Below are 25,872 nucleotides of genomic sequence, written 5' to 3' on the forward strand. Positions count from 1 at the left end.
GCTTTCTTCTTTAGTTTTGTAAGGCAGGTGGTGGATGATTCCTTGATTTTCTGGTGGCTTTTGCAATCCGTTTTTCAATTGTTCTTTGATGGTAGCTCTTAGGCTATGCGCACACGCTGCGGATCTGCAGCATTGCCGCAGTTGCGGGTCCGCACCGGTTTACCATGATTTTACAGTACAATGTAAACCTATGGGAAACGCAATCCGCAGTGCACATGCTGCGGAAAAAAAAAAAACACACGGAAACGCAGCGGTTTACATTCCGCAGCATGTCACTTTTTTGTGCGGAATCCGCAGCAGTTTTACACCTGCTCCATAATAGAAAACTGCAGGTCTAAAACCGCAGTGGAATCCGCTCAAAAACCATGGTAAATCCGCGATAAATCCGCAGGATTTCACAAATCTGCTGCGGAAAAATCCGCTGAGGATCATTCTGTGTGCACATAGCCTAATTCAGAAAGATTCTCTCAAGGCCACCAAGGTGTTTGTCTTTCTCCATTGGGTTGGCACATCTCCGATTGTACCTGATGTCTTGGCTGTAGACAATAGAGTTTGTGTTTTGGATGGAAACTGTCCCATCTAAGGTAAGTTGGACGGTCGATTGGCTTCTGATACATTGACGTCTCTATTTCATCGTTCTGTAGCTTAATGATGGTGTCCAAAAAGTTAATTTCAGTTAATGGTGGGATGAAATCGATTTAAAGTGTTCATGAAACGTCTTTAGCTGTGGCTCAGACTCTGTCCAGATTCAAAAAATATCGTCAATGTAACGGCGATAGGCCGGAGGTCTGATGGGACAAGAAGTCACTTCCAAGCTTGACCATGAAAATACTTGCGTACTGTGGGGCCATTTTATTTCCCATCGCTGTACCGTCTCCTGTAGCTATATCTTGTTATTAAATTCAAAGTGCTTGTGGGTGAGGATGAATTTTATAAGTTTCACCATAGAATTAATATCAATTCCTGAATTTTCCATGAAGACTTTGCAGAATTTAATCCATCCTGGTGTGGGATATTAGAATATAAATATTCCCATTCCCTCTCCCACACTGATAGTTCTGCTTCACATCACTCATCTATTGCATTATTCCTGTGTCCTGTTGTGCATAAATATGTGACTCTTCAGATTTTGTGTTATTCCATGTCTGATGAAAAGACAGAAGAGCCTTGAAAGCTGCAATTTGTTACCATCATTTCAGTTAGCCATTAAACGTTATCAACCAATCTTTATACTTTGCATTTGGATGAATTTTTTGGCCGTGGGACGCGCGTCGGGGCCAGGTTCACTTGTACTTCTGCTGACTTTTGTTCAGATACATTTTCTCCCTTTCTATTTCCTTTCTTTACCATTTGTAATGATCTCTGCTTGCTGTTATTGACTGGAAAAAAACAAACATGTTTACATGTAATCCTGCTTGGACCTATTCCTGTTGACGGTTTACGGTGGGCTTTTATTTACTCTCTAATAAAAGCCCCTCTTCCCTGCGGATCGCCCAGCAGTCCAGTATATTTCTCCATGACCGGGCAATGATCGAGGACCATGACAACTCTCACTTCATATTATTACCCTGTATAAAGATGTCAGCAAAATGCTCGATCGTCAGGTGCAATGAATTTAAGCTGGTTTAGAAGATGCATGTCTCGGCAGCACTTTGTCATAACACCGCACACCGTCCCCTCGACGTCTGTTTTTGTTTTTTTTTACGGATCCTGTGCAAAGATTACATAGGAAACTTTTAGGCCCGATGTCGTTTTTATTTTAATTGTGAATGTAAAGAACGACTGTAAAATCAAAAGGGAAATATAGGTGAGATACGGACATGAAAACAGACATAAGAAAAGAACACCTTGTGGATGAATAATGGGCGCTTCTTCTGAACACAGGCCGAAGGGAAGGGGTTATCTCATCACCTTCCAGCTGCCTGTAATTCCCTGGTTTTGGCTTCAGCCTCTAAATGATTAGAAATTTCAGTTGCCATAAAAATCACGCAGGAGGTGTGATGGTGGTGGATAGAAGGTAAAGTAGGAGGAGGGGGATGCAGCTGCAGTCTCTGTGACGGTAAAGCGGGAGGAGGGGGATGCAGCTGCAGTCTCTGCCTGTGAGAGGGGAGGAGGGGGATGCAGCTGCAGTCTCTGTGACGGTAAAGCGGGAGGAGGGGGATGCAGCTGCAGTCTCTGTGACGGTAAAGCGGGAGGAGGGGGATGCAGCTGCAGTCTCTGCCTGTGAGAGGGGAGGAGGGGGATGCAGCTGCAGTCTCTGCCTATGAGAGGGGAGGAGGGGGATGCAGCTGCAGTCTCTGCCTATGAGAGGGGAGGAGGGGGATGCAGCTGCAGTCTGTGCCTGTGAGAGGGGAGGAGGGGGATGCAGCTGCAGTCTCTGTGACGGTAAAGCGGGAGGAGGGGGATGCAGCTGCAGTCTCTACCTGTGAGAGGGGAGGAGGGGGATGCAGCTGCAGTCTCTGCCTGTGAGAGGGGAGGAGGGGGATGCAGCTGCTGTCTCTGCCTGTGAGAGGGGAGGAGGGGGATGCAGCTGCAGTCTCTGACGGTAAAGCGGGAGGAGGGGGATGCAGCTGCAGTCTCTGCCTGTGAGAGGGGAGGAGGGGGATGCAGCTGCAGTCTCTGTGACGGTAAAGCGGGAGGAGGGGGATGCAGCTGCTGTCTCTGCCTGTGAGAGGGGAGGAGGGGGATGCAGCTGCTGTCTCTGCCTGTGAGAGGGGAGGGGGGGGATGCAGCTGCAGTCTCTGCCTGTGAGAGGGGAGGAGGGGGATGCAGCTGCTGTCTCTGCCTGTGAGAGGGGAGGAGGGGGATGCAGCTGCACTCTCTGCCTATGAGAGGGGAGGAGGGGGATGCAGCTGCAGTCTCTGCCTGTGAGAGGGGAGGAGGGGGATGCAGCTGCAGTCTGTGCCTGTGAGAGGGGAGGAGGGGGATGCAGCTGCTGTCTCTGCCTGTGAGAGGGGAGGAGGGGATGCAGCTGCAGTCTCTGCCTGTGAGAGGGGAGGAGGGGGATGCAGCTGCAGTCTTTGCCTGTGAGAGGGGAGGAGGGGGATGCAGCTGCAGTCTCTGCCTGTGAGAGGGGAGGAGGGGGATGCAGCTGCAGTCTCTGCCTGTGAGAGGGGAGGAGGGGGATGCAGCTGCAGTCTCTGCCTGTGAGAGGGGAGGAGGGGGATGCAGCTGCAGTCTCTGCCTGTGAGAGGGGAGGAGGGGGATGCAGCTGCAGTCTCTGTCTGTGAGAGAGGAGGAGAGTGCACAGCAGGGATCTGACATGTAATGTCATAATCCTGCACCGTCCAAACACTAATATCCACAATTACTGACCCGGAGCAGTGTACACTGCTGACATGGACGGCATCCGGCCCTGACACCCGTCCTCATTGTCTCCCAGTAGCTCAGCTTGGTGCAGATGATTTCAGCCGTCTGTTCCACGATCGCTGCAGCTGTTCGGGACCTTCAGGTTTCAAGCGCTGACCCTTTCCTATTACCCACAGCAAGCAGAGGTCCTACTACTGTTCCAGAAGCCACTTTGCCACCTCCCGGTTGGCGTCCCGCTGCTATTGTGTCCGCGATTCGGTCATTTTGCTGTCACCGTCTTTCGTTTTCTTTCAGCTGCACCTCCCTGACCCCCGGACCCAGCTGCGATCGCTTCAAGCTCCACATACCGTACGCCGGGGAGACGCTGAAGTGTGAGTATCTGCTTCATGTCACGTGGAGTCCTTCTATATAAATGTATTCCTTAGCCGAGATCTGGGGTCCAGCACAGGCTGGCGGGGGGCATCGCAGGGGTGGTCGTAGGAGAGCGGGTCATGGACGTCTTATCTACAGAGTGTCTTATTCACACACACAATTTATCATTTACTTTATTTATTTTGCATTTGAGCTCCTCAATAAATGCAGAAATATTAAATTATATTTCGTTGATTGATGGGCCAACTTTTAATTCAACCTTCTTAAAAGGAGCCTCCAACTTGAGCCCTCCCTGATAGGAGCTGATCATATTGTGTCCTCCCTGCCCGGACCCCAGCAATCAGCTGTAATCACTTGCTAGTAAGTGCTAAGTTTACCTGCAGCGCTCCTGCAGGGGAAATTAAGTATTACACTGTGTCAGTGGCAGGTCCTCCAGGGTGAGAGACGCTCACTTGCTTGTATCCGCTCTCTGCCGCGAGAAATGGAAACAAAATGATGAACAAGTGCCCCCTCTAATAACACAGGATTCCCTAAGAGAGAAGACGATGCCCGGTCGGGTCTGTGTGTCTGGGCCTGAGCGACATTGTGTCTGGGGCATCTTGGTGGATTTTTCAATGTGGCACTTTGTATAACGAGATGTACAAGAGTTTGACAATGTGAACAAGTTTCAAAATGGCAAGCTTGCCAGAATTCACTTTAGTCTCTTCCCCCACAAACATGTTTGTAAAAATGTGAGTTCTCACCACTAGGGGGCAGGTTGTGTGCATATCTTTTTTCATCAGTAATCTGCCATCACTGTAGGTGCAGGAACATTCTTTCACTCACTTCCCAGAATGCCGTAATCCTCTCATTGCCCAATAGCATGCCTAGCCTAAAATAAAAGCCTGCCTCTCTGTTATGCATGTGTTCAGTCAGGAGAATAAGAGCTGAGAAAAACAACAACAACACACCTTATGCAATAAGAAGGTGTCAAAGACCCTCCCAGTTCCTGTAGGGTGAGGAAGGACCCTCCGGTTTCCTGTAGGGTGAGGAAGGACCCTCCGGCTTCCTGTAGGGAGAGGAAGGACCCTCTGACTTCCTGTAGGGAGAGGAAGGACCCTCCGGCTTCCTGTAGGGTGAGGAAGGACCCTCCGGCTTCCTGTAGGGAGAGGAAGGACCCTCTGACTTCCTGTAGGGAGAGGAAGGACCCTCCGGCTTCCTGTAGGGAGAGGAAGGACCCTCTGACTTCCTGTAGGGAGAGGAAGGACCCTCTGACTTCCTGTAGGGAGAGGAAGGACCCTCCGACTTCCTGTAGGGAGAGGAAGGACCCTCCGACTTCCTGTAGGGAGAGGAAGGACCCTCCGACTTCCTGTAGGGAGACACAGACCCTCCGACTTCCTGTAGCAAGGACCCTCCGACTTCCTGTAGGGTGAGGAAGGACCCTCCGGTTTCCTGTAGGGTGAGGAAGGACCCTCCGGTTTCCTGTAGGGTGAGGAAGGACCCTCCGGCTTCCTGTAGGGAGAGGAAGGACCCTCCGACTTCCTGTAGGGAGAGGAAGGACCCTCCGGCTTCCTGTAGGGAGAGGAAGGACCCTCCGACTTCCTGTAGGGAGAGGAAGGACCCTCCGACTTCCTGTAGGGAGAGGAAGGACCCTCCGACTTCCTGTAGGGAGAGGAAGGACCCACTGACTTCCTGTAGGGAGAGGAAGGACCCTCTGACTTCCTGTAGGGAGAGGAAGGACCCTCCGACTTCCTGTAGGGAGAGGAAGGACCCTCCGGCTTCCTGTAGGGAGAGGAAGGACCCTCCGGCTTCCTGTAGGGAGAGGAAGGACCCTCCGGCTTCCTGTAGGGAGAGGAAGGACCCTCCGACATCCTGTAGGGAGAGGAAGGACCCTCCGACTTCCTGTAGGGAGAGGAAGGACCCACTGACTTCCTGTAGGGAGAGGAAGGACCCTCCGGCTTCCTGTAGGGAGAGGAAGGACCCTCCGACTTCCTGTAGGGAGACACAGACCCTCCGACTTCCTGTAGCAAGGACCCTCCGACTTCCTGTAGGGTGAGGAAGGACCCTCCGGTTTCCTGTAGGGAGAGGAAGGACCCTCTGACTTCCTGTAGGGAGAGGAAGGACCCTCCGGCTTCCTGTAGGGAGAGGAAGGACCCTCCGACTTCCTGTAGGGAGAGGAAGGACCCTCCGACTTCCTGTAGGGAGAGGAAGGACCCTCCGACTTCCTGTAGGGAGAGGAAGGACCCACTGACTTCCTGTAGGGAGAGGAAGGACCCTCCGGCTTCCTGTAGGGAGAGGAAGGACTCTCCGGCTTCCTGTAGGGAGAGGAAGGACCCTCCGGCTTCCTGTAGGGAGAGGAAGGACCCTCCGGCTTCCTGTAGGGAGAGGAAGGACCCTCCGGCTTCCTGTAGGGAGAGGAAGGACCCTCCGGCTTCCTGTAGGGAGAGGAAGGACCCTCCGGCTTCCTGTAGGGAGAGGAAGGACCCTCCGGCTTCCTGTAGGGAGAGGAAGGACCCTCCGGCTTCCTGTAGGGAGAGGAAGGACCCTCCGGCTTCCTGTAGGGAGAGGAAGGACCCTCCGGCTTCCTGTAGGGAGAGGAAGGACCCTCCGGCTTCCTGTAGGGAGAGGAAGGACCCTCCGGCTTCCTGTAGGGAGAGGAAGGACCCTCCGGCTTCCTGTAGGGAGAGGAAGGACCCTCCGGCTTCCTGTAGGGAGAGGAAGGACCCTCCGGCTTCCTGTAGGGAGAGGAAGGACCCTCCGGCTTCCTGTAGGGAGAGGAAGGACCCTCCGGCTTCCTGTAGGGAGAGGAAGGACCCTCCGGCTTCCTGTAGGGAGAGGAAGGACCCTCCGGCTTCCTGTAGGGAGAGGAAGGACCCTCCGGCTTCCTGTAGGGAGAGGAAGGACCCTCCGGCTTCCTGTAGGGAGAGGAAGGACCCTCCGGCTTCCTGTAGGGAGAGGAAGGACCCTCCGGCTTCCTGTAGGGAGAGGAAGGACCCTCCGGCTTCCTGTAGGGAGAGGAAGGACCCTCCGGCTTCCTGTAGGGAGAGGAAGGACCCTCCGGCTTCCTGTAGGGAGAGGAAGGACCCTCCGGCTTCCTGTAGGGAGAGGAAGGACCCTCCGGCTTCCTGTAGGGAGAGGAAGGACCCTCCGGCTTCCTGTAGGGAGAGGAAGGACCCTCCGGCTTCCTGTAGGGAGAGGAAGGACCCTCCGGCTTCCTGTAGGGAGAGGAAGGACCCTCCGGCTTCCTGCCGGGAGAGGAAGGACCCTCCGGCTTCCTGCCGGGAGAGGAAGGACCCTCCGGCTTCCTGTAGGGAGAGGAAGGACCCTCCGGCTTCCTGTAGGGAGAGGAAGGACCCTCCGGCTTCCTGCCGGGAGAGGAAGGACCCCCCGGCTTCCTGTAGGGAGAGGAAGGACCCCCCGGCTTCCTGTAGGGAGAGGAAGGACCCCCCGGCTTCCTGTAGAGAGATAAAAGATCCAACAACTTGTAGGAAGACAAAGACTCGCCCACTTGCTGTGGAGAGACTATTTTCTGTACGTTTCTGCTTCTAGGCGGTTTCGACTGATTCATTAACAAGTGATAATGCATCAGAGGCAGCCCCCCATCCTTTTATACATTTATTCGTATTCCACTTTTTAATGCACCCTAATGTGTCAATTCAGATTCATTTAAGTGAAAGCTGCGCACTTTATTGATTTGAGTAGGCGTAATTTTATTCAGCCCGTTGCTGAGGTCAGATGCAGGAGGACTTCCGGTGATTTAATGTTTTATTTTCCCGTTGCTGGTATCAGCAGGAGAAGGAATTACTGCTGATTTTAGCTGCATAAAGAAGTCTGGATGTCAGCAGCTGGGAGAATTGCTTTTGCCTTTTCCTTCCTCCCTGCAGCTGCTGGATGCAGCAGGACTTGCTAACTCCTCTTACGTCCTCTCTGCTGATGTCCGCTGCTGGAGCAATTACCCACACAGGTAAAGGCGAGCTCCGTGTGTCTATGGAGCAGCTCTGCTTGTGATCCCAGCAGCATCAGCACGGATTGCAGCCGTGCATGGAAGTGAATGGAGTTTACATTCTCCCTTTGGGTTGCAGATGTTCGTCTGCCTTCTTTCTCACATACATGGTGGAATCTGTGAAGATGCTGTTAATATCTATGGAGAGAAAATCTCTTGTGGTGTTTTGTAAGACAGAAGTCTCCACACATCCCCTCTTTAGCGTCGCTGCCCTGTGAAATCTTCCCCTTCCAGCTGATCAGCAGGACGTCGCCGGAGCCGTGGTCTCTGTTGTGGAGCAGGAGGACAGATTAGCATGTTGTCCAGGGTAATTAGCATTCTCGTCTTGGTAATTTGCATTCAGTTCTCCTAATTAGCACATTACCTGCCTTCAGCTGATCCGGTGCAGCCGTGTGCGGCGTTCCTGCGGTGTATTTACAGCCTGTACTCCGCTGTGTACAGCCGGCGCCTCATTCATGCTAATACTACAGTATGTCATGTTCTCTGGATGGAGCCGGATGTCAGCCCCCCGGGAAGACCCTGTGTTCTGGCAGCTCAGGCTAAACTTAGTGCAGCCCAGAATAGCAGTAATAACCGGGCGCACAATGAGGGAGCTATTAACCAGCTGCGCCTGACGTTTCTGCCAGTCCCTGCGACCTCCACTCCCTGGTAAGTGCCACCTTCTCCAATCATCCTGGAATGTGGGTTATCAGGCGCTGCTCCCACTGACTGCGCTCAGGAACCTCAGGAATTCACATTTATTTCCTTCTGGTTTCCTCCATTATAACATCAAATATCCAGTGATTCTATCATTCTACAATATCATACCGTTTACAGATCAGATTAATCTACAAAAAGTCACTGTGCACATACATTACATTACTGATCCTGTATTATACCCCAGAGCTGCACTCACTATTCTGCTGGTGCAGTCACTGTGTACATACATTACATTACTGATCCTGAGTTACATCCTGTATTATACTCCAGAGCTGCACTCACTATTCTGCTGGTGCAGTCACTGTGTACATACATTACATTACTTATCTTGTATTGTACCCCAGAGCTGCACTCCCTATTCTGCTGGTGCAGTCACTGTGTACATACATTACATTACTGATCCTGAGTTGCATCCTGTATTATACTCCAGAGCTGCACTCACTATTCTGCTGGTGCAGTCACTGTGTACATACATTACATTACTGATCCTGAGTTGCATCCTGTATTATACTCCAGAGCTGCACTCACTATTCTGCTGGTGCAGTCACTGTGTACATACATTACATTACTTATCTTGTATTGTACCCCAGAGCTGCACTCCCTATTCTGCTGGTGCAGTCACTGTGTACATACATTACATTACTGATCCTGAGTTACATCCTGTATTATACCCCAGAGCTGCACTCACTATTCTGCTGGTGCAGTCACTGTGTACATACATTACATTACTGATCCTGAGTTACATCCTGTATTATACCCCAGAGCTGCACTCACTATTCTGCTGGTGCAGTCACTGTGTACATACATTACATTACTTATCTTGTATTGTACCCCAGAGCTGCACTCCCTATTCTGCTGGTGCAGTCACTGTGTACATACATTACATTACTGATCCTGAGTTGCATCCTGTATTATACTCCAGAGCTGCACTCACTATTCTGCTGGTGCAGTCACTGTGTACATACATTACATTACTTATCTTGTATTGTACCCCAGAGCTGCACTCCCTATTCTGCTGGTGCAGTCACTGTGTACATACATTACATTACATTACTGATCCTGAGTTACCTCCTGTATTGTACCCCAGAGCTGCACTCCCTATTCTGCTGGTGCAGTCACTGTGTACGTACATTACATTACTGATCCTGAGTTACATCCTGTATTATACTCCAGAGCTGCACTCACTATTCTGCTGGTGAAGTCACTGTGTACATACATTACATTACTTATCTTGTATTGTACCCCAGAGCTGCACTCCCTATTCTGCTGGTGCAGTCACTGTGTACATACATTACATTACATTACTGATCCTGAGTTACCTCCTGTATTGTACCCCAGAGCTGCACTCCCTATTCTGCTGGTGCAGTCACTGTGTACGTACATTACATTACTGATCCTGAGTTAGATCCTGTATTATACCCCAGAGCTGCACTCACTATTCTGCTGGTGCAGTCACTGTGTACATACATTACATTACTGATCCTGAGTTACATCCTGTATTATACCCCAGAGCTGCACTCAATATTCAGCTGGTGCAGTCACTGTGTACATACATTACATTACTGACCCTGAGTTACATCCTGTATTATACCCCAGAGCTGCACTCAATATTCAGCTGGTGCAGTCACTGTGTACATACATTACATTACTGATCCTGAGTTACATCCTGTATTATACCCCAGAGCTGCACTCACTATTCTGCTGGTGCAGTCACTGTGTACATACATTACATTACTGATCCTGAGTTACCTCCTGTATTATACCCCAGAGCTGCACTCAATATTCAGCTGGTGCAGTCACTGTGTACATACATTACATTACTGATCCTGAGTTACATCCTGTATTATACTCCAGAGCTGCACTCACTATTCTGCTGGTGCAGTCACTGTGTACATACATTACATTACTGACCCTGAGTTACATCCTGTATTATACCCCAGAGCTGCACTCACTATTCTGCTGGTGCAGTCACTGTGTACATACATTACATTACTGATCCTGAGTTACATCCTGTATTATACCCCAGAGCTGCACTCAATATTCTGCTGGTGCAGTCACTGTGTACATACATTACATTACTGATCCTGAGTTACATCCTGTATTATACCCCAGAGCTGCACTCACTATTCTGCTGGTGCAGTCACTGTGTACATACATTACATTACTGATCCTGAGTTACATCCTGTATTATACTCCAGAGCTGCACTCACTATTCTGCTGGTGCAGTCACTGTGTACATACATTACATTACTGATCCTGAGTTACATCCTGTATTATACCCCAGAGCTGCACTCAATATTCTGCTGGTGCAGTCACTGTGTACATACATTACATTACTGATCCTGAGTTACGTCCTGTGTTATACCCCAGAGCTGCGCTCACTATTCTGCTGGTGCAGTCACTGTGTACATTACTTCTCATGCTATGAGTTTACGGTTGGCGGACCTTTCCCTACACATTGTCTGTTTTGTCGGATCGCTGACATCTGCAGATTTCGCTATTGTACATCTATCTTGACTGACCACATTTACAGCCTTTATCAAACTCTCTAGCTGCACTCACAATTCCCAATACTTCAGAGCTAAAATCTCCCAATCTGCTCTGTTCATGTGTGTACAGGGCCTGATCTGGTGATTTTTATTCTCAGAAGTGTAGTTTTCGCCCCAGTAAATGAGGCTGCTCCGGTGTCGGTGGAAACTGATGGTCGTCATTTGGATGTTGCACTTTCTAGATAACGATTTCCACCTTCGTTGGGTTTTGTTTCCTGTGGTCCTGTGTCTTGGATTGTCAGCCTGGTCCGACCTGCCATGTGTGGCCGCAGCTTCCTTTACGGTTTTCTTGTGCTCTCGCTCTCTGCAGCCACTGATCTTTTTAACACGTTAATGTGGTGAGTAGAATATGTATCTGATCATCCTCAGGAAGTCTTCTGCTGCTTGCATCGGCGCAGATCAGATTATGTCTCCACTCGTAGCTGCAGACAGTCAGCGTCTCGTAGAGGACGGGAATAAGATTAGATATTTAACTGAATATTGACTTTACTGTGATAACTGAATTACTTCTCAATCACGTATAGCAGCTCGGGTACCAATGTGGCCGATAGAGAGGCTCTGTCCACCAGTCACACCATCATTCATAGCATTGCCTCATTTTCTTCTAAAATAGCGGTGCCACTCCTGCTGGCCCATAGCGGTGCCATGCTTGTCGGGTCATAATGATGCCAATCTTGCTGGCCCATAGCGGTGCCATGCTTTTCAGCTTATAGCTGTGCAATTTTTGTTGGCCCGTAGCGGTGCCAATCCTGCTGGCCCATAGCGGTGCCAATCTTGCTGGCCCATAGCGGTTCCACTTTATTTTCTCTCTTAACATTCTATCCTCGAGTCACACATAGTGATGCCATTTCTGTCCACAATTGTTTTATGTTTTCCCAACATTCTGAAATAAAAAATAAATGTTACACCTCTGCTTCCATCTCGTCAGTCCTTCTTCTTCTTTGCTGCTCTCATTACATTCCTCTTTTTTTTTTCCCCCGTATCGCTGCCACACTTCCTTGCTGGCGCCCTCTTTTTATTGCCACCATATCAGTGCCACCCTGACTTTTCACACAACAGTGCCACGTTTGCTTTTCATACAGAAGTGTCACTTTGGCTTTTGTCACTTTCCTCCATATTGTTGCCACCTTGGCTCACCCCATAGCGGTGCCACCCTTGTTGGCATACTTGTTGTAGTGCCACTTTTGCTGTCCACATAATGATACTTACCTGCCTTCTCACTCTACTGCGCCACTTTTTGCTTCTCCTGTAATGGTGTAACTTTGCTGCAATCACCTGAACAAAGTGGATTACAAAGGGTCCCTTTACTGGGACTTCCAGCAATCGGCATTAATCAGTGGGGACGCCTGGCAGTAAGTGTTCACATTCCCTGCAGCTCCCCCACAGGGAAAATTAAGTATTACACAGTCTGTGCAATACAAGATGCCCAGATATGAGGATTCTAAATAGGAGAAGAAATCCCTTACAGCGTTTATGAATTTGGCTTTTATTTAACCCCTTGAGAATGCAGCTAAGCTAAAGATTGAGTCAGCGCTGGATTTTAAACATTTTTTTTTTGCTTATTTTTCTTTATGGTGGTTGGACTAATAAAAAAAAAATCAGCAAATGTATTGTTTACCGTGCGGATTAAATGACGCGATCATGTTCTAGTTCTTAAAATTTGAACTTGAGACATTTGTGTAAAATGAGAAAAACAAAAGTTTTATTCCATTTTTGTAATTTCTATATTTTAACTTTCACTGGGGACGTGACCAAGCGATGGCTTCACTGCGATATTTCTAGATGACGGCGCCTTGTGCCTGCCGTCCGTAATCCTGTTAGATGCTGCGGATAAAATTGGGGCCATAAAGGAGCTAAAATGCCGGAACAGGATGTATGTCCAGTCCTGGCCTGTACGGCACAGCGGCTGTGGATCGTTCGGGCTCCATCGTCATGCCGGAAGCTTTGGTGGATGTTCTTCATATACAGCAGCTGTCGCGAAGGGGTTAATGGTTGTTGCATTGATCACTCTGGGGGAAGTTTTGGTTTTGCTAGAAATTCTGTAAATTTGGAGGCTGAGGGGTCTCCGCTCTTGAGGTTGATGGTGTTACTTGTTTTATAGGGGACATCCTGTTCAACGCCCAGTACCCAGAATTGCCGCCTGATTTCATCTTTGGGGAAGATGCAGAATTTTTGCCTGAACCCTCCGCGCTCCCGGTAAGCTTTAACGTCATTTGTGCAAATGTATCCAAGTGTTTCTCGATGTTTTCTCGTGATTGTTTTTGCAACTTTTTTTTTTTTTTTATCAAGTTGTAATGCATCAATCTTCACCTATTTTCATAGCTAACCACATCCACATTTCTAAAGTATAAAGCACTATGTAATATTTCAGTTTTTACAGAGACGCTCAGCAGCTCTATAATAGACTTCATGCTCTAAACTTTCACTGTTTGCTGTCTGTGAATGGAAAAGCATTCATTGTTTCCAATCACATCCCAACCAGGAGTAGATGGTTCCGGCCCATTACTGATTAATGGAAGCCATAGATGCCAGTGGTGTCGCCTACAGTGATTTTGATTACTCCATTGAAGTCAATGTATCCTCTTCTCAACCATTACGCAGTCACAAGACCTATTTATTTTATTTTGGGCCTTTTTTTGAGGTGTGTAGAGGAGTATGTACTATAGGAGTTGTTCAAACTCTAAAACAGGGGGTCCAACCGCTGGGACCCCAAACGATCCAGAATCTTGTCTAGGAGGGAGCAGAGGTGTCAAGTAAACCGCCTTCCCTTGAGCGTCGTGTCAGACGCTGTATCTGCTTTATTATTATTTCTGTGCCTGTAATAACCAGGAGTGTAGTAGAGAAGAAGCAGGGCAGGGCCAGTGCTTCATCTGCAGATGCTGGACGCGTATCCATACAATGCCTTTTCTGGTGCTGGCTCCCTTGGCATATTTGCCATGTGAATTCTGAATTCAAGATAGAAAAATGTAATTGACTCAAACATAAAATAGAAGATAACTGTTCTAACGTTAACTTGAATATACTAAATGAGGAATGCCCTATCTAGTGACGGGCGTTAGGAGGAGAATGCGCGTCCCTAGTGACGGGCGTTAGGAGGAGAATGCGCGTCCCTAGTGACAGGCGTTAGGAGGAGAATGCGTGTCCCTAGTGATGGGCGTTAGGATGAGAATGCGTGTCCCTAGTGATGGGCGTTAGGAGGAGAATGCGCGTCCCTAGTGACGGACGTTAGGAGGAGAATGCGCGTCCCTAGTGACAGGCGTTAGGAGGAGAATGCGTGTCCCTAGTGATGGGCGTTAGGAGGAGAATGCGTGTCCCTAGTGACGGGCGTTAGGAGGAGAATGCGTGTCCCTAGTGATGGGCGTTAGGATGAGAATGCGTGTCCCTAGTGATGGGCGTTAGGAGGAGAATGCGCGTCCCTAGTGACGGACGTTAGGAGGAGAATGCGCGTCCCTAGTGACAGGCGTTAGGAGGAGAATGCGTGTCCCTAGTGATGGGCGTTAGGATGAGAATGCGTGTCCCTAGTGATGGGCGTTAGGAGGAGAATGTGCGTCCCTAGTGACGGGCTTTAGGAGGAGAATGCGTGTCCCTAGTGATGGGCGTTAGGATGAGAATGCGCGTCCCTAGTGACGGGCGTTAGGAGGAGAATGCGCATCCCTAGTGATGAGCGTTAGGATGAGAATGAGCGTCCCTAGTGATGGGCGTTAGGAGGAGAATGCGTGTCCCTAGTGACGGGCGTTAGGATGAGAATGCGTGTCCCTAGTGACAGGCGTTAGGAGGAGAATGCGTGTCCCTAGTGACGGGCGTTAGGATGAGAATGCGCGTCCCTAGTGACAGGCGTTAGGAGGAGAATGCGTGTCCCTAGTGATGGGCGTTAGGATGAGAATGCGTGTCCCTAGTGATGGGCGTTAGGAGGAGAATGCGCGTCCCTAGTGACGGACGTTAGGAGGAGAATGCGCGTCCCTAGTGACGGGCTTTAGGAGGAGAATGCGTGTCCCTAGTGATGGGCGTTAGGATGAGAATGCGCGTCCCTAGTGATGAGCGTTAGGATGAGAATGAGCGTCCCTAGTGATGGGCGTTAGGAGGAGAATGCGCGTCCCTAGTGATGGGCGTTAGGAGGAGAATGCGCGTCCCTAGTGATGGGCGTTAGGAGGAGAATGCGCGTCCCTAGTGTCGGGCGTTAGGAGGAGAGTGCGCATCCCTAGTGATGGGCGTTAGGAGGAGAATGTGCGTCCCTAGTGATGGGCGTTAGCAGGAGAATGCGCGTCCCTAGTGATGGGCTTTAGGAGGAGAGTGCGCGTCCCTAGTGATGAGTGATAGGATGAGAATGCGCGTCCCTAGTGATGAGTGATAGGATGAGAATGCGCGTCCCTAGTGATGGGCGTTAGGAGGAGAATGCGCGTCCCTAGTGATGAGTGATAGGATGAGAATGCGCGTCCCTAGTGATGGGCGTTAGGAGGAGAATGCTCGCCCCTAGTGACGGGTTAGGATGAGAATGCTCGCCTCTAGTGACGGGTTAGGATGAGAATGCGCGCCCCTAGTGACGGGTTAGGATGAGAATGCTCACCCCTAGTGACGGGTTAGGATGAGAATTCGCGCCCCTAGTGACGGGTTAGGATGAGAATGCGCGCCCCTAGTGACGGGTTAGGATGAGAATGCGCGCCCCTAGTGACGGGTTAGGATGAGAATTCGCGCCCCTAGTGACGGGTTAGGATGAGAATGCTCGCCTCTAGTGACGGGTTAGGATGAGAATGCGCGCCCCTAGTGACGGGTTAGGATGAGAATGCTCACCCCTAGTGACGGGTTAGGATGAGAATTCGCGCCCCTAGTGACGGGTTAGGATGAGAATGCGCGCCCCTAGTGACGGGTTAGGATGAGAATGCTCACCTCTAGTGACGGGTTAGGATGAGAATGCTCGCCCCTAGTGACGGGTTAGGATGAGAATGCTCGCCTCTAGTGACGGGTTAGGATGAGAATGTTCACCCCTAGTGACGGGTTAGGATGAGAATGCTCACCCCTAGTGACGGGTTAGGATGAGAATTCGCGCCCCTAGTGACGGGTTAGGATGAGAATGCGCGCCCCTAGTGACGGGTTAGGATGAGAATGCTCACCTCTAGTGACGGGTTAGGATGAGAATGCTCACCCCTAGTGACGGGTTAGGATGAGAATGCTCACCCCTAGTGACGGGTTAGGATGAGAATGCGCGCCCCTAGTGACGGGTTAGGATGAGAATGCGCACCCCTAGTGACGGGTTAGGATGAGAATGCTTACCCCTAGTGACGGGTTAGGATGAGAATGCGCGCCCCTAGTGACGGGTTAGGATGAGAATGCGCACCCCTAGTGACGGGTTAGGATGAGAATGCGCACCCCTAGTGACGGGTTAGGATGAGAATGCTTACCCCTAGTGACGGGTTAGGATGAGAATGCTCACCCCTAGTGACGGGTTAGGATGAGAATGCGCACCCCTAGTGACGGGTTAGGATGAGAATGCGCACCCCTAGTGACGGGTTAGGATGAGAATGCTTACCCCTAGTGACGGGTTAGGATGAGAATGCTCACCCCTAGTGACGGGTTAGGATGAGAATGCTCACCCCTAGTGACGGGTTAGGATGAGAATGCTCACCCCTAGTGACGGGTTAGGATGAGAATGCTCACCCCTAGTGACGGGTCAGGATGAAGGCTGCAATCAGACTCTGCGGACCAGCGCTGCCTTCCTCCTTCCCCAGCGATTATTTGTTTGGAGCGGTGACATCTGCCTGCAACATGTGACCTCTGTAGCCAATCAAAAAGCTCACAGTGATGACACGGTAAACCGCACTAGACAGATGAGGCCAGTGATTGGCTGCAGGGGTGATATGTGGTCAGTGGGAATTGACCGCTGCTGCCCTGTAAACAGAGGTGGACGAGGAGCATCATAGGGTAAGTTATGGTTATGTTAACGTATTACTTGCCTTTTGCCATTATATTACCTGATCTTTGCGAACGACTATAAACTTAACGCCTACAGAAACTAATTAATCCACGCAGCGAGACGCAGAGTTATAGCTGCCATAATGCAAGGTGGAATATTCATCATTTTTCCCTTTTGCTATTTTTTGCCTCGAGCCCCTTCTGAAGTGACAGGGGAGCAGTTTCCGATTTACGGTACATGTCCCCATGTGGGCAACGTACAATGTCCTCATACTTCGGGGTTAATGATTTTCCGGCCCCGTGAGTCATGGGCTGATGACGTCACTCCCTGATGACTCACCCGTTGTGTAATTGTGATAGCGCTAACCGAGAACACAAGCAGCCGTACTACAAATAGACAGATGTCAGAGTGACGTGCTCGGCCCGGCTGCAGGAAATGGCGCCACTATCATCTGAGTGAATGGAAAAGAGACGATCTGCCATTCATCAATACATTCCAGGCTTCCTATAAATACTCCGCCAGCGCTCGTCACTTCAGATCCAGAGAAAAGAGTGTAAACCCACTCATCCCCGCACCTTCCCCGGGTACACCGCCAGCCGGCGTACTACTACCTCCATATATGTATGCATCTATAGCGGCTCATCATCCAGAACCGATGATCACCCATCATCACCATATGTGCTTCCATCCACCAGGAATATTAACATCTGTGTGCAACGCATCGTCCTCAGTTACATCATAAAGACGTGTCCTTATAGAGATTGTGTTATAATGTTGTAGTATAATGACGCCCTCTGTGTAAATAATAACTACTATAATACTGCCCCTATGTACAAGAATATAACTACTATAATACTGCCCCTATGTACAAGAATATAACTACTATAATACTGCTCCTATGTACAAGAATATAACTACTATAATACTGCTCCTATGTACAAGAATATAACTGCTATAATACTGCTCCTATGTACAAGAATATAACTACTATAATACTGCCCCTATGTACAAGAATATAACTACTATAATATTGCCTCCTATGTACAAGAATATAAATACTATACTACTGCTCCTATGTACAAGAATATAACTGCTATAATACTGCCCCTATGTACAAGAATATAACTACTATAATACTGCCCCCTATGTACAAGAATATAACTACTATAATACTGCCCCTATGTACAAGAATATAACTACTATAATACTGCTCCTATGTACAAGAATATTACTACTATAATACTGCCCCTATGTACAAGAATATAACTAGTATAATACTGCCCCTATGTACAAGAATATAACTACTATAATACTGCTCCTATGTACAAGAATATAACTACTATAATACTGCCCCTATGTACAAGAATATAACTACTATACTACTGCTCCTATGTACAAGAATATAACTACTATAATACTGCCCCCCTATGTACAAGAATATAACTACTATAATACTGCCCCCCTATGTACAAGAATATAACTACTATAATATTGCCTCCTATGTACAAGAATATAAATACTATACTACTGCTCCTATGTACAAGAATATAACTGCTATAATACTGCCCCCTATGTACAAGAATATAACTACTATAATACTGCCCCTATGTACAAGAATATAACTACTATAATACTGCTCCTATGTACAAGAATATTACTACTATAATACTGCCCCTATGTACAAGAATATAACTAGTATAATACTGCCCCTATGTACAAGAATATAACTACTATAATACTGCTCCTATGTACAAGAATATAACTACTATAATACTGCCCCTATGTACAAGAATATAACTACTATAATACTGCCCCTATGTACAAGAATATAACTACTATAATACTGCCCCTATGTACAAGAATATAACTACTATAATACTGCACCTATGTACAAGAATATAACTACTATAATACTGCTCCTATGTACAAGAATATAACTACTATAATACTGCTCCTATATACAAGAATATAACTACTATAATACTGCTCCTATGTACAAGAATATAACTACTATAATACTGCTCCTATGTACAAGAAAATAACTACTATAATACTGCCCCTATGTACAAGAATATAACTACTATAATACTGCCCCTATGTACAAGAATATAACTACTATAATACTGCACCTATGTACAAGAATATAACTACTATAATACTGCTCCTATGTACAAGAATATAACTACTATAATACTGCTCCTATATACAAGAATATAACTACTATAATACTGCTCCTATGTACAAGAATATAACTACTATAATACTGCTCCTATATACAAGAATATAACTACTATAATACTGCCCCTATGTACAAGAATATAACTACTATAATACTGCTCCCTATATACAAGAATATAACTACTATAATACTGCCCCTATGTACAAGAATATAACTACTATAATACTGCTCCTATGTACAAGAATATAACTACTATAATACTGCTCCTATATACAAGAATATAACTACTATAATACTGCCCCCTATGTACAAGAATATAACTACTATAATACTGCCCCTATGTACAAGAATGTAACTAGAATAATACTGCCCCTATGTACAGGAATAAAACTACTATAATCCCATTGTTTTGCACTTTGTTTCTTACGTCTGTCGCTGCTTACAGAGTCTGGCAGGGTGGGACGCCGCGGACCCGGAGTGCCTGCTGCAGGTGGTGAAGGAGCTGGTCCAGCAGTATCACCAGTACCAGTGCAGCCGCCTTAGTGAGAGCTCGCGCCTCATGTTTGAGTATCAGACGTTACTGGAGGAGCCGCAGTACGGGGAGAACATGGAGATCTACGCCGGGAAGAAGAATAATTGGGTAAGAGCGATGTGCCGCCATGTGACGTAGATGTGGTTTATGCTCTGCCCCATATTTCTTGCTCTTTTCTGGTCTGTGGATTGATGCTGAATCTGTTTTATGGGAAGGTTGCGCTTGATAATCCAGACAGACTGATAATCTGGCACATGCAGGTTCTTGTTGATGCTTCTCAATTATATTAATTACCAAAGAATAATTGGATATTATTCCAGTAGCGATTAGACAGACATGTGCTTTTATGAAAAGTTCCTTTTATTTTCCTGGTTATTCACTAACACTTTGTATTGTCACATGGAAACAGTCAGCATGCTGCTGTTGACAGATCCTTTTATGGACTTATTCTAATTTAGTGTAAGCTTCCTGACAGCAGCAGGATAGTGACGTCCTCCAGTGATGAGCGCTGGGTACGGGATGTCCCGATGTCAGCCCCACTGCACATCTTGTACTTCTGTGTCTCGCTCAGTGGTGGTCGGGCTCAGCCTCCTCACCTCGGCCGAGTCTCTGAGCACTGAACACCTTGCACTTCTGTGTCTCGCTCAGTGGTGGTCGGGCTCAGCCTCCTCACCTTGGCCGTGTCTCTGAGCACTGAACACCTTGTACTTCTGTGTCTTACTCAGAGGTGGTCGGGCTCAGCCTCCTCACCTCGGCCGAGTCTCTGAGCACTGAACACCTTGCACTTCTGTGTCTTGCTCAGTGGTGGTCGGGCTCAGCTCGGCCGAGTCTCTGAGCACTGAACACATTGTACTTCTGTGTCTCGCTCAGTGGTGGTCGGGCTCGGCCTCCTCACCTTGGCCGTGTCTCTGAACACCTTGCGGCTCTGGAATTCGGCAGCACTGGAGGACCCCGGCTCCTTCTCTGATTCTTCTCGTGTCTTTTTCTCCGGTGTTTTGCCCCTGGTGATTTGCTGTGACCCTTTTGTTCTGTGATCGCCCCAATATCTGACCGTGTCGGGAGCGGTTTACTCTGTGGACTGGGAACAGTCTGGGACATCTGAGTCAGAGAAGTCTCTTTTTTTTTGCCCATTTTGCCTGATGAAAACGAGCTCTTAATAATTCCGCACACCCTGATAAAGGGGTGTACTGAGGCATGATAATATGGTCAAAATCCTCACTGCCTAATAGTTCTACACAGTGTATTCAAATACACAGCTCTGCTACATACACACAGTGTTGCTGCACATCCAGCTCTACTACATACACACATGCAGTGTTGCTGCACACACAGCTTTGCTAGATGCACACACAGCTCTGCTACATACACACAGTGTTGCTGCGCTCACATCTCTGCTATATATATATATACACACACACACACACATACACACAGTGTTGCTGCACATCCAGCTCTACTACATACACATGCAGTGTTGCTGCACACACAGCTTTGCTAGATGCACACACAGCTTTACTACATACACACAGTATTGCTGCACACACATCTCTGCTATATACACACACACATACAGTGTTGCTGCACATCTAGCTCTACTACATACACACATGCAGTGTTGCTGCACACACAGCTTTGCTAGATGCACGCACAGCTCTGCTACATACACAGTGTTGCTGCGCACACATCTCTGCTATACACACACACACACACACACACACACACACACACACACACACACATACACACACATACACACAGTGTTGCTGCACATCCAGCTCTACTACATACACATGCAGTGTTGCTGCACACACACCTTTGCTACATGCACACACAGCTCTGCTACATATCATTCCTTTTAGGCATGTGACTGATCACATGGCCTGAATGTTCCTTCTGTTTGTCAGAACCTTAGTGATGTGCATGGCCTGGTATTTTGGTTTCCTGCCCTGCACTCTTCTGACTGATCAGTGAGGGGCAGGGGGCGAGAGCAGTTCTCGCAATAATTGGGAAAGACGCTGCGTCCCTGTTCTCCTCCATCACAGGATGTTGCCTCCGGACTATGACGCATACACACTTTTTAGCAAGATTTATTCTTGCTAATGAGTGCGTCTTGTTCTTTCTCTGAGACGCTGCACATTTCAGGGTACAATATTAGGCTAGGTCATCAGTATCAGATTATGGGGGTCCGATACCCCCACAAATCGCTTACCCAGTTAATGAAGTGAATGTGATCTAAGCTGCAGTACCGAGAACTGCCACTATGGTGTGCAGGGCGCTGTGGAGGAGGAAGTGGCCGTGCCATCTGTACATTTCTATTAGGAAACATTTGGTCGGGATTTTCCCAGAAACCTTAGTTCCCTGCATCCACAGGACGGAGCGGTGGGCGCTTCCTTATTTCACAAGATGATGTCCCGTGACGCGTTCTCCTGGTCAGATTCCAGCACTGCCATCAGGGCTTCTGGAGTGTTTGGCAAAGAAAGCTGAAAAATGTGAGACTTTGTGACATACCTTCTTTGGCGGTATTATATAGTGCCTGCCGTGGGTGTCCATTATATGAGCAGATTACGGAGTGGCCGTAGGAATGGACATAGGCACTGTATGGCGGTATTATATAGGCGCGGCATGGTGGCACTTTTTGGTCATTGTGTGACTATTATTTTGTGAATATAGGAGCGGGGATACTATGTGTGCACAGTGTGGCAGTATTATGTCACCGCCTGTACATGTAGCGGTTTTTGGTCACACTGCTTGGACTCATGAGGCACATCGTTTTTCCGGGTCTCGCCAGTTGTAGCCGCATCTGTGATCTCCATCCCACAATCCCTGCAATTCTCTGCAGAACTGTGCGGTTTGTAGCCTCGTGGCGGCACCGAGATCAGCAGTCTGGTCACCGTGCAGCACATTGCCGGACAATAAAACATTCTGCGACTTATTCTACTTTGTGTCCGCTCCTGTCTAAGTTCTGTGTTTGCTGTCAGTGAATAGAACCGTGGTGACATTTCCTGATGGTTAGAGTTCATCCAGTATGGCCGCCGGTGCCAGGCTCGCTGGTGTCAGTAGTCCTTCTGCTGTAACTGCTGGATGGTGTCGTCCTAATCTTGTTTTGTCCTTGTCTTACAGACCGGGGAGTTTTCTGCTCGATTCCTCTTGAAGCTGCCGGTGGACTTCAGTAACATCCCCATCTACCTGTTGAAGGTACCGCCTCATACGGCACTTACCGCACCGATCCGGCTGTGTTATTTGTCTGAGATATTGGTATTATTGGGTTACTGTATGGAGGTATTATTGGGTTACTGTATGGAGGTATTATTGGGTTACTGTATGGAGGTATTATTGGGTTACTGTATGGAGGTATTATTGGGTTACTGTATGGAGGTATTATTGGGTTACTGTATGGATGTTTTATTGGGTTACTGTATGGAGGTATTGGGTTACTGTATGGAGGTATTGGGTTACTGTATGGCGGTATTGGGTTACTGTATGGCGGTATTGGGTTACTGTATGGAGGTATTATTGGGTTACTGTATGGAGGCATTATTGGGTTACTGTATGGATGTTTTATTGGGTTACTGTATGGATGTTTTATTGGGTTACTGTATGGCGGTATTGGGTTACTGTATGGAAGTATTATTGGGTTACTGTATGGAGGTATTATTGGGTTACTGTATAGAGGTATTATTGGGTTACTGTATAGAGGTATTGGGTTACTGTATGGAGGTATTATTGGGTTACTGTATGGAGGTATTATTGGGTTACTGTATAGAGGTATTGGGTTACTGTACAGAGGTATTGGGTTACTGTATGGAGGTATTATTGGGTTACTGTATGGAGGTATTATTGGGTTACTGTATGGAGGTATTATTGGGTTACTGTTTGAAGGTATTCGTCGGAGATTGGTATTATTGGGTTACTGTATTGAGGTATTATTGGGTTACTGTATGGAGGTATTATTGGGTTACTGTATGGAGGTATTGGGTTACTGTATGGAGGTATTATTGGGTTACTGTATGGAGGTATTATTGGGTTACTGTATGGCGGTATTATCGGGTTACTGTATGGCGGTATTATTGGCTTACTGTATAGAGGTATTACTGGGTTACTGTATGGAGGTATTGGGTTACTGTATGGAGGTATTGGGTTACTGTATAGAGGTATTGGGTTACTGTATGGAGGTATTATTGGGTTACTGTAGAGAGGTATTATTGGGTTACTGTATAGAGGTATTGGGTTACTGTATGGCGGTATTATTGGGTTACTGTATGGAGGTATTATTGGGTTACTGTATGGAGGTATTATTGGGTTACTGTATGGAGGTATTTCGTTACTGTATAGAGGTATTGGGTTACTGTATGGAGGTATTGGGTTACTGTATGGAGGTATTATTGGGTTACTGTATGGAGGTATTGGGTTACTGTATGGAGGTATTATTGGGTTTCTGTATGGCGGTATTATTGGGTTACTGTATGGCGGTATTATTGGGTTACTGTATGGAGGTATTATTGGGTTACTGTATGGCGGTATTATTGGGTTACTGTATGGCGGTATTATTGGGTTACTGTATGGAGGTATTATTGGGTTACTGTATGGCGGTATTATTGGGTTACTGTATGGCGGTATTATTGGGTTACTGTATGGCGGTATTATTGGGTTACTGTATGGCGGTATTATTGGGTTACTGTATGGAGGTATTATTGGGTTACTGTATGGAGGTATTATTGGGTTACTGTTTGAAGGTATTCGTCGGAGATTGGTATTTTGGGGTTACTGTGGGTTACTGTATGGCGGTATTATTGGGTTACTGTATGGAGGTATTATTGGGTTACTGTTTGAAGGTATTCGTCGGAGATTGGTATTTTGGGGTTACTGTGGGTTACTGTATGGCGGTATTATTGGGTTACTGTATGGCGGTATTATTGGGTTACTGTATGGCGGTATTATTGGGTTACTGTATGGCGGTATTATTGGGTTACTGTATGGAGGTAATATTGGGTTACTGTTTGAAGGTATTCGTCGGAGATTGGTATTTTGGGGTTACTGTCTGGCGGTATTATTGCGTTTCTGTATGGCGGTATTATTGGGTTACTGTATGGCGGTATTATTGGGTTACTGTATGGCGGTATTATTGGGTTACTGTATGGCGGTATTATTGGGTTACTGTATGGCGGTATTATTGGGTTACTGTATGGAGGTATTATTGGGTTACTGTATGGAGGTATTTTTGGGTTACTGTTTGAAGGTATTCGTCGGAGATTGGTATTGGGTTACTGTATGGAGGTATTATTAGGTTACTGTATGGATGTTTTATTGGGTTACTGTATGGAGGTATTATTGGGTTACTGTATGGCGGTATTATTGGCTTACTGTATAGAGGTATTACTGGGTTACTGTATGGAGGTATTGGGTTACTGTATAGAGGTATTGGGTTACTGTATGGAGGTATTATTGGGTTACTGTATAGAGGTATTGGGTTACTGTATGGAGGTATTATTGGGTTACTGTATGGAGGTATTATTGGGTTACTGTATAGAGGTATTGGGTTACTGTATGGAGGTATTATTGGGTTACTGTATAGAGGTATTATTGAGTACTCTATGGAGGTATTATTGGGTTACTGTATAGAGGTATTGGGTTACTGTATAGAGGTATTGGGTTACTGTATAGAGGTATTGGGTTACTATATGGAGGTATTATTGGGTTATTGTATGGAGGTATTATTGGGTTACTGTATGGAGGTATTGGGTTACTGTATAGAGTATTGGGTTACTGTAGAGAGTTATTGGGTTACTGTATGGAGGTATTGGGTTACTGTATGGAGGTATTATTGGGTTACCGTTTGGAGGTATTATTGGGTTACTGTATGGAGGTATTATTGGGTTACTGTATGGAGGTATTATTGGGTTACTGTATGGCGGTATTATTGGGTTACTGTATGGCGGTATTGGGTTACTGTATGGCGGTATTATTGGGTTACTGTATGGCGGTATTATTGGGTTACTGTATGGAGGTATTATTGGGTTACTGTATGGAGGTATTATTGGGTTACTGTTTGAAGGTATTCGTCGGAGATTGGTATTTTGGGGTTACTGTATGGAGGTATTATTGGGTTACTGTATGGCGGTATTATTGGGTTACTGTATGGCGGTATTGGGTTACTGTATGGCGGTATTATTGGGTTACTGTATGGCGGTATTATTGGGTTACTGTATGGCGGTATTATTGGGTTACTGTATGGCGGTATTATTGGGTTACTGTATGGCGGTATTATTGGGTTACTGTATGGAGGTATTATTGGGTTACTGTATGGAGGAATTGGGTTACTGTATGGAGGTATTGGCTTAAACT

General features: G+C 47.3%; 1 protein-coding gene across 4 annotated transcripts in view; it reads left to right on the forward strand.

Annotated features, from left to right (window-relative positions):
* The window catches only part of BABAM2 (BRISC and BRCA1 A complex member 2), a 142,078-nt gene that overhangs the window by 10,670 nt on the left and 105,536 nt on the right, over positions 1–25,872 (forward strand). For 2 of the 4 annotated variants that reach the window (XM_069768340.1, XM_069768341.1), the window contains exons 3-6: positions 3,604–3,680; positions 13,013–13,107; positions 19,444–19,638; positions 22,651–22,725. In XM_069768340.1, the coding sequence (XP_069624441.1) occupies positions 3,604–3,680; positions 13,013–13,107; positions 19,444–19,638; positions 22,651–22,725 (442 nt within the window). The remainder of the gene's footprint in view (positions 1–3,603; positions 3,681–13,012; positions 13,108–19,443; positions 19,639–22,650; positions 22,726–25,872) is intronic. The other 2 variants (XM_069768342.1, XM_069768343.1) reach the window with 1 other exon arrangement.

The sequence above is a fragment of the Ranitomeya imitator genome, chromosome 5 (genome assembly GCF_032444005.1).
Source record: "Ranitomeya imitator isolate aRanImi1 chromosome 5, aRanImi1.pri, whole genome shotgun sequence".
Lineage (NCBI taxonomy): Eukaryota > Metazoa > Chordata > Amphibia > Anura > Dendrobatidae > Ranitomeya > Ranitomeya imitator.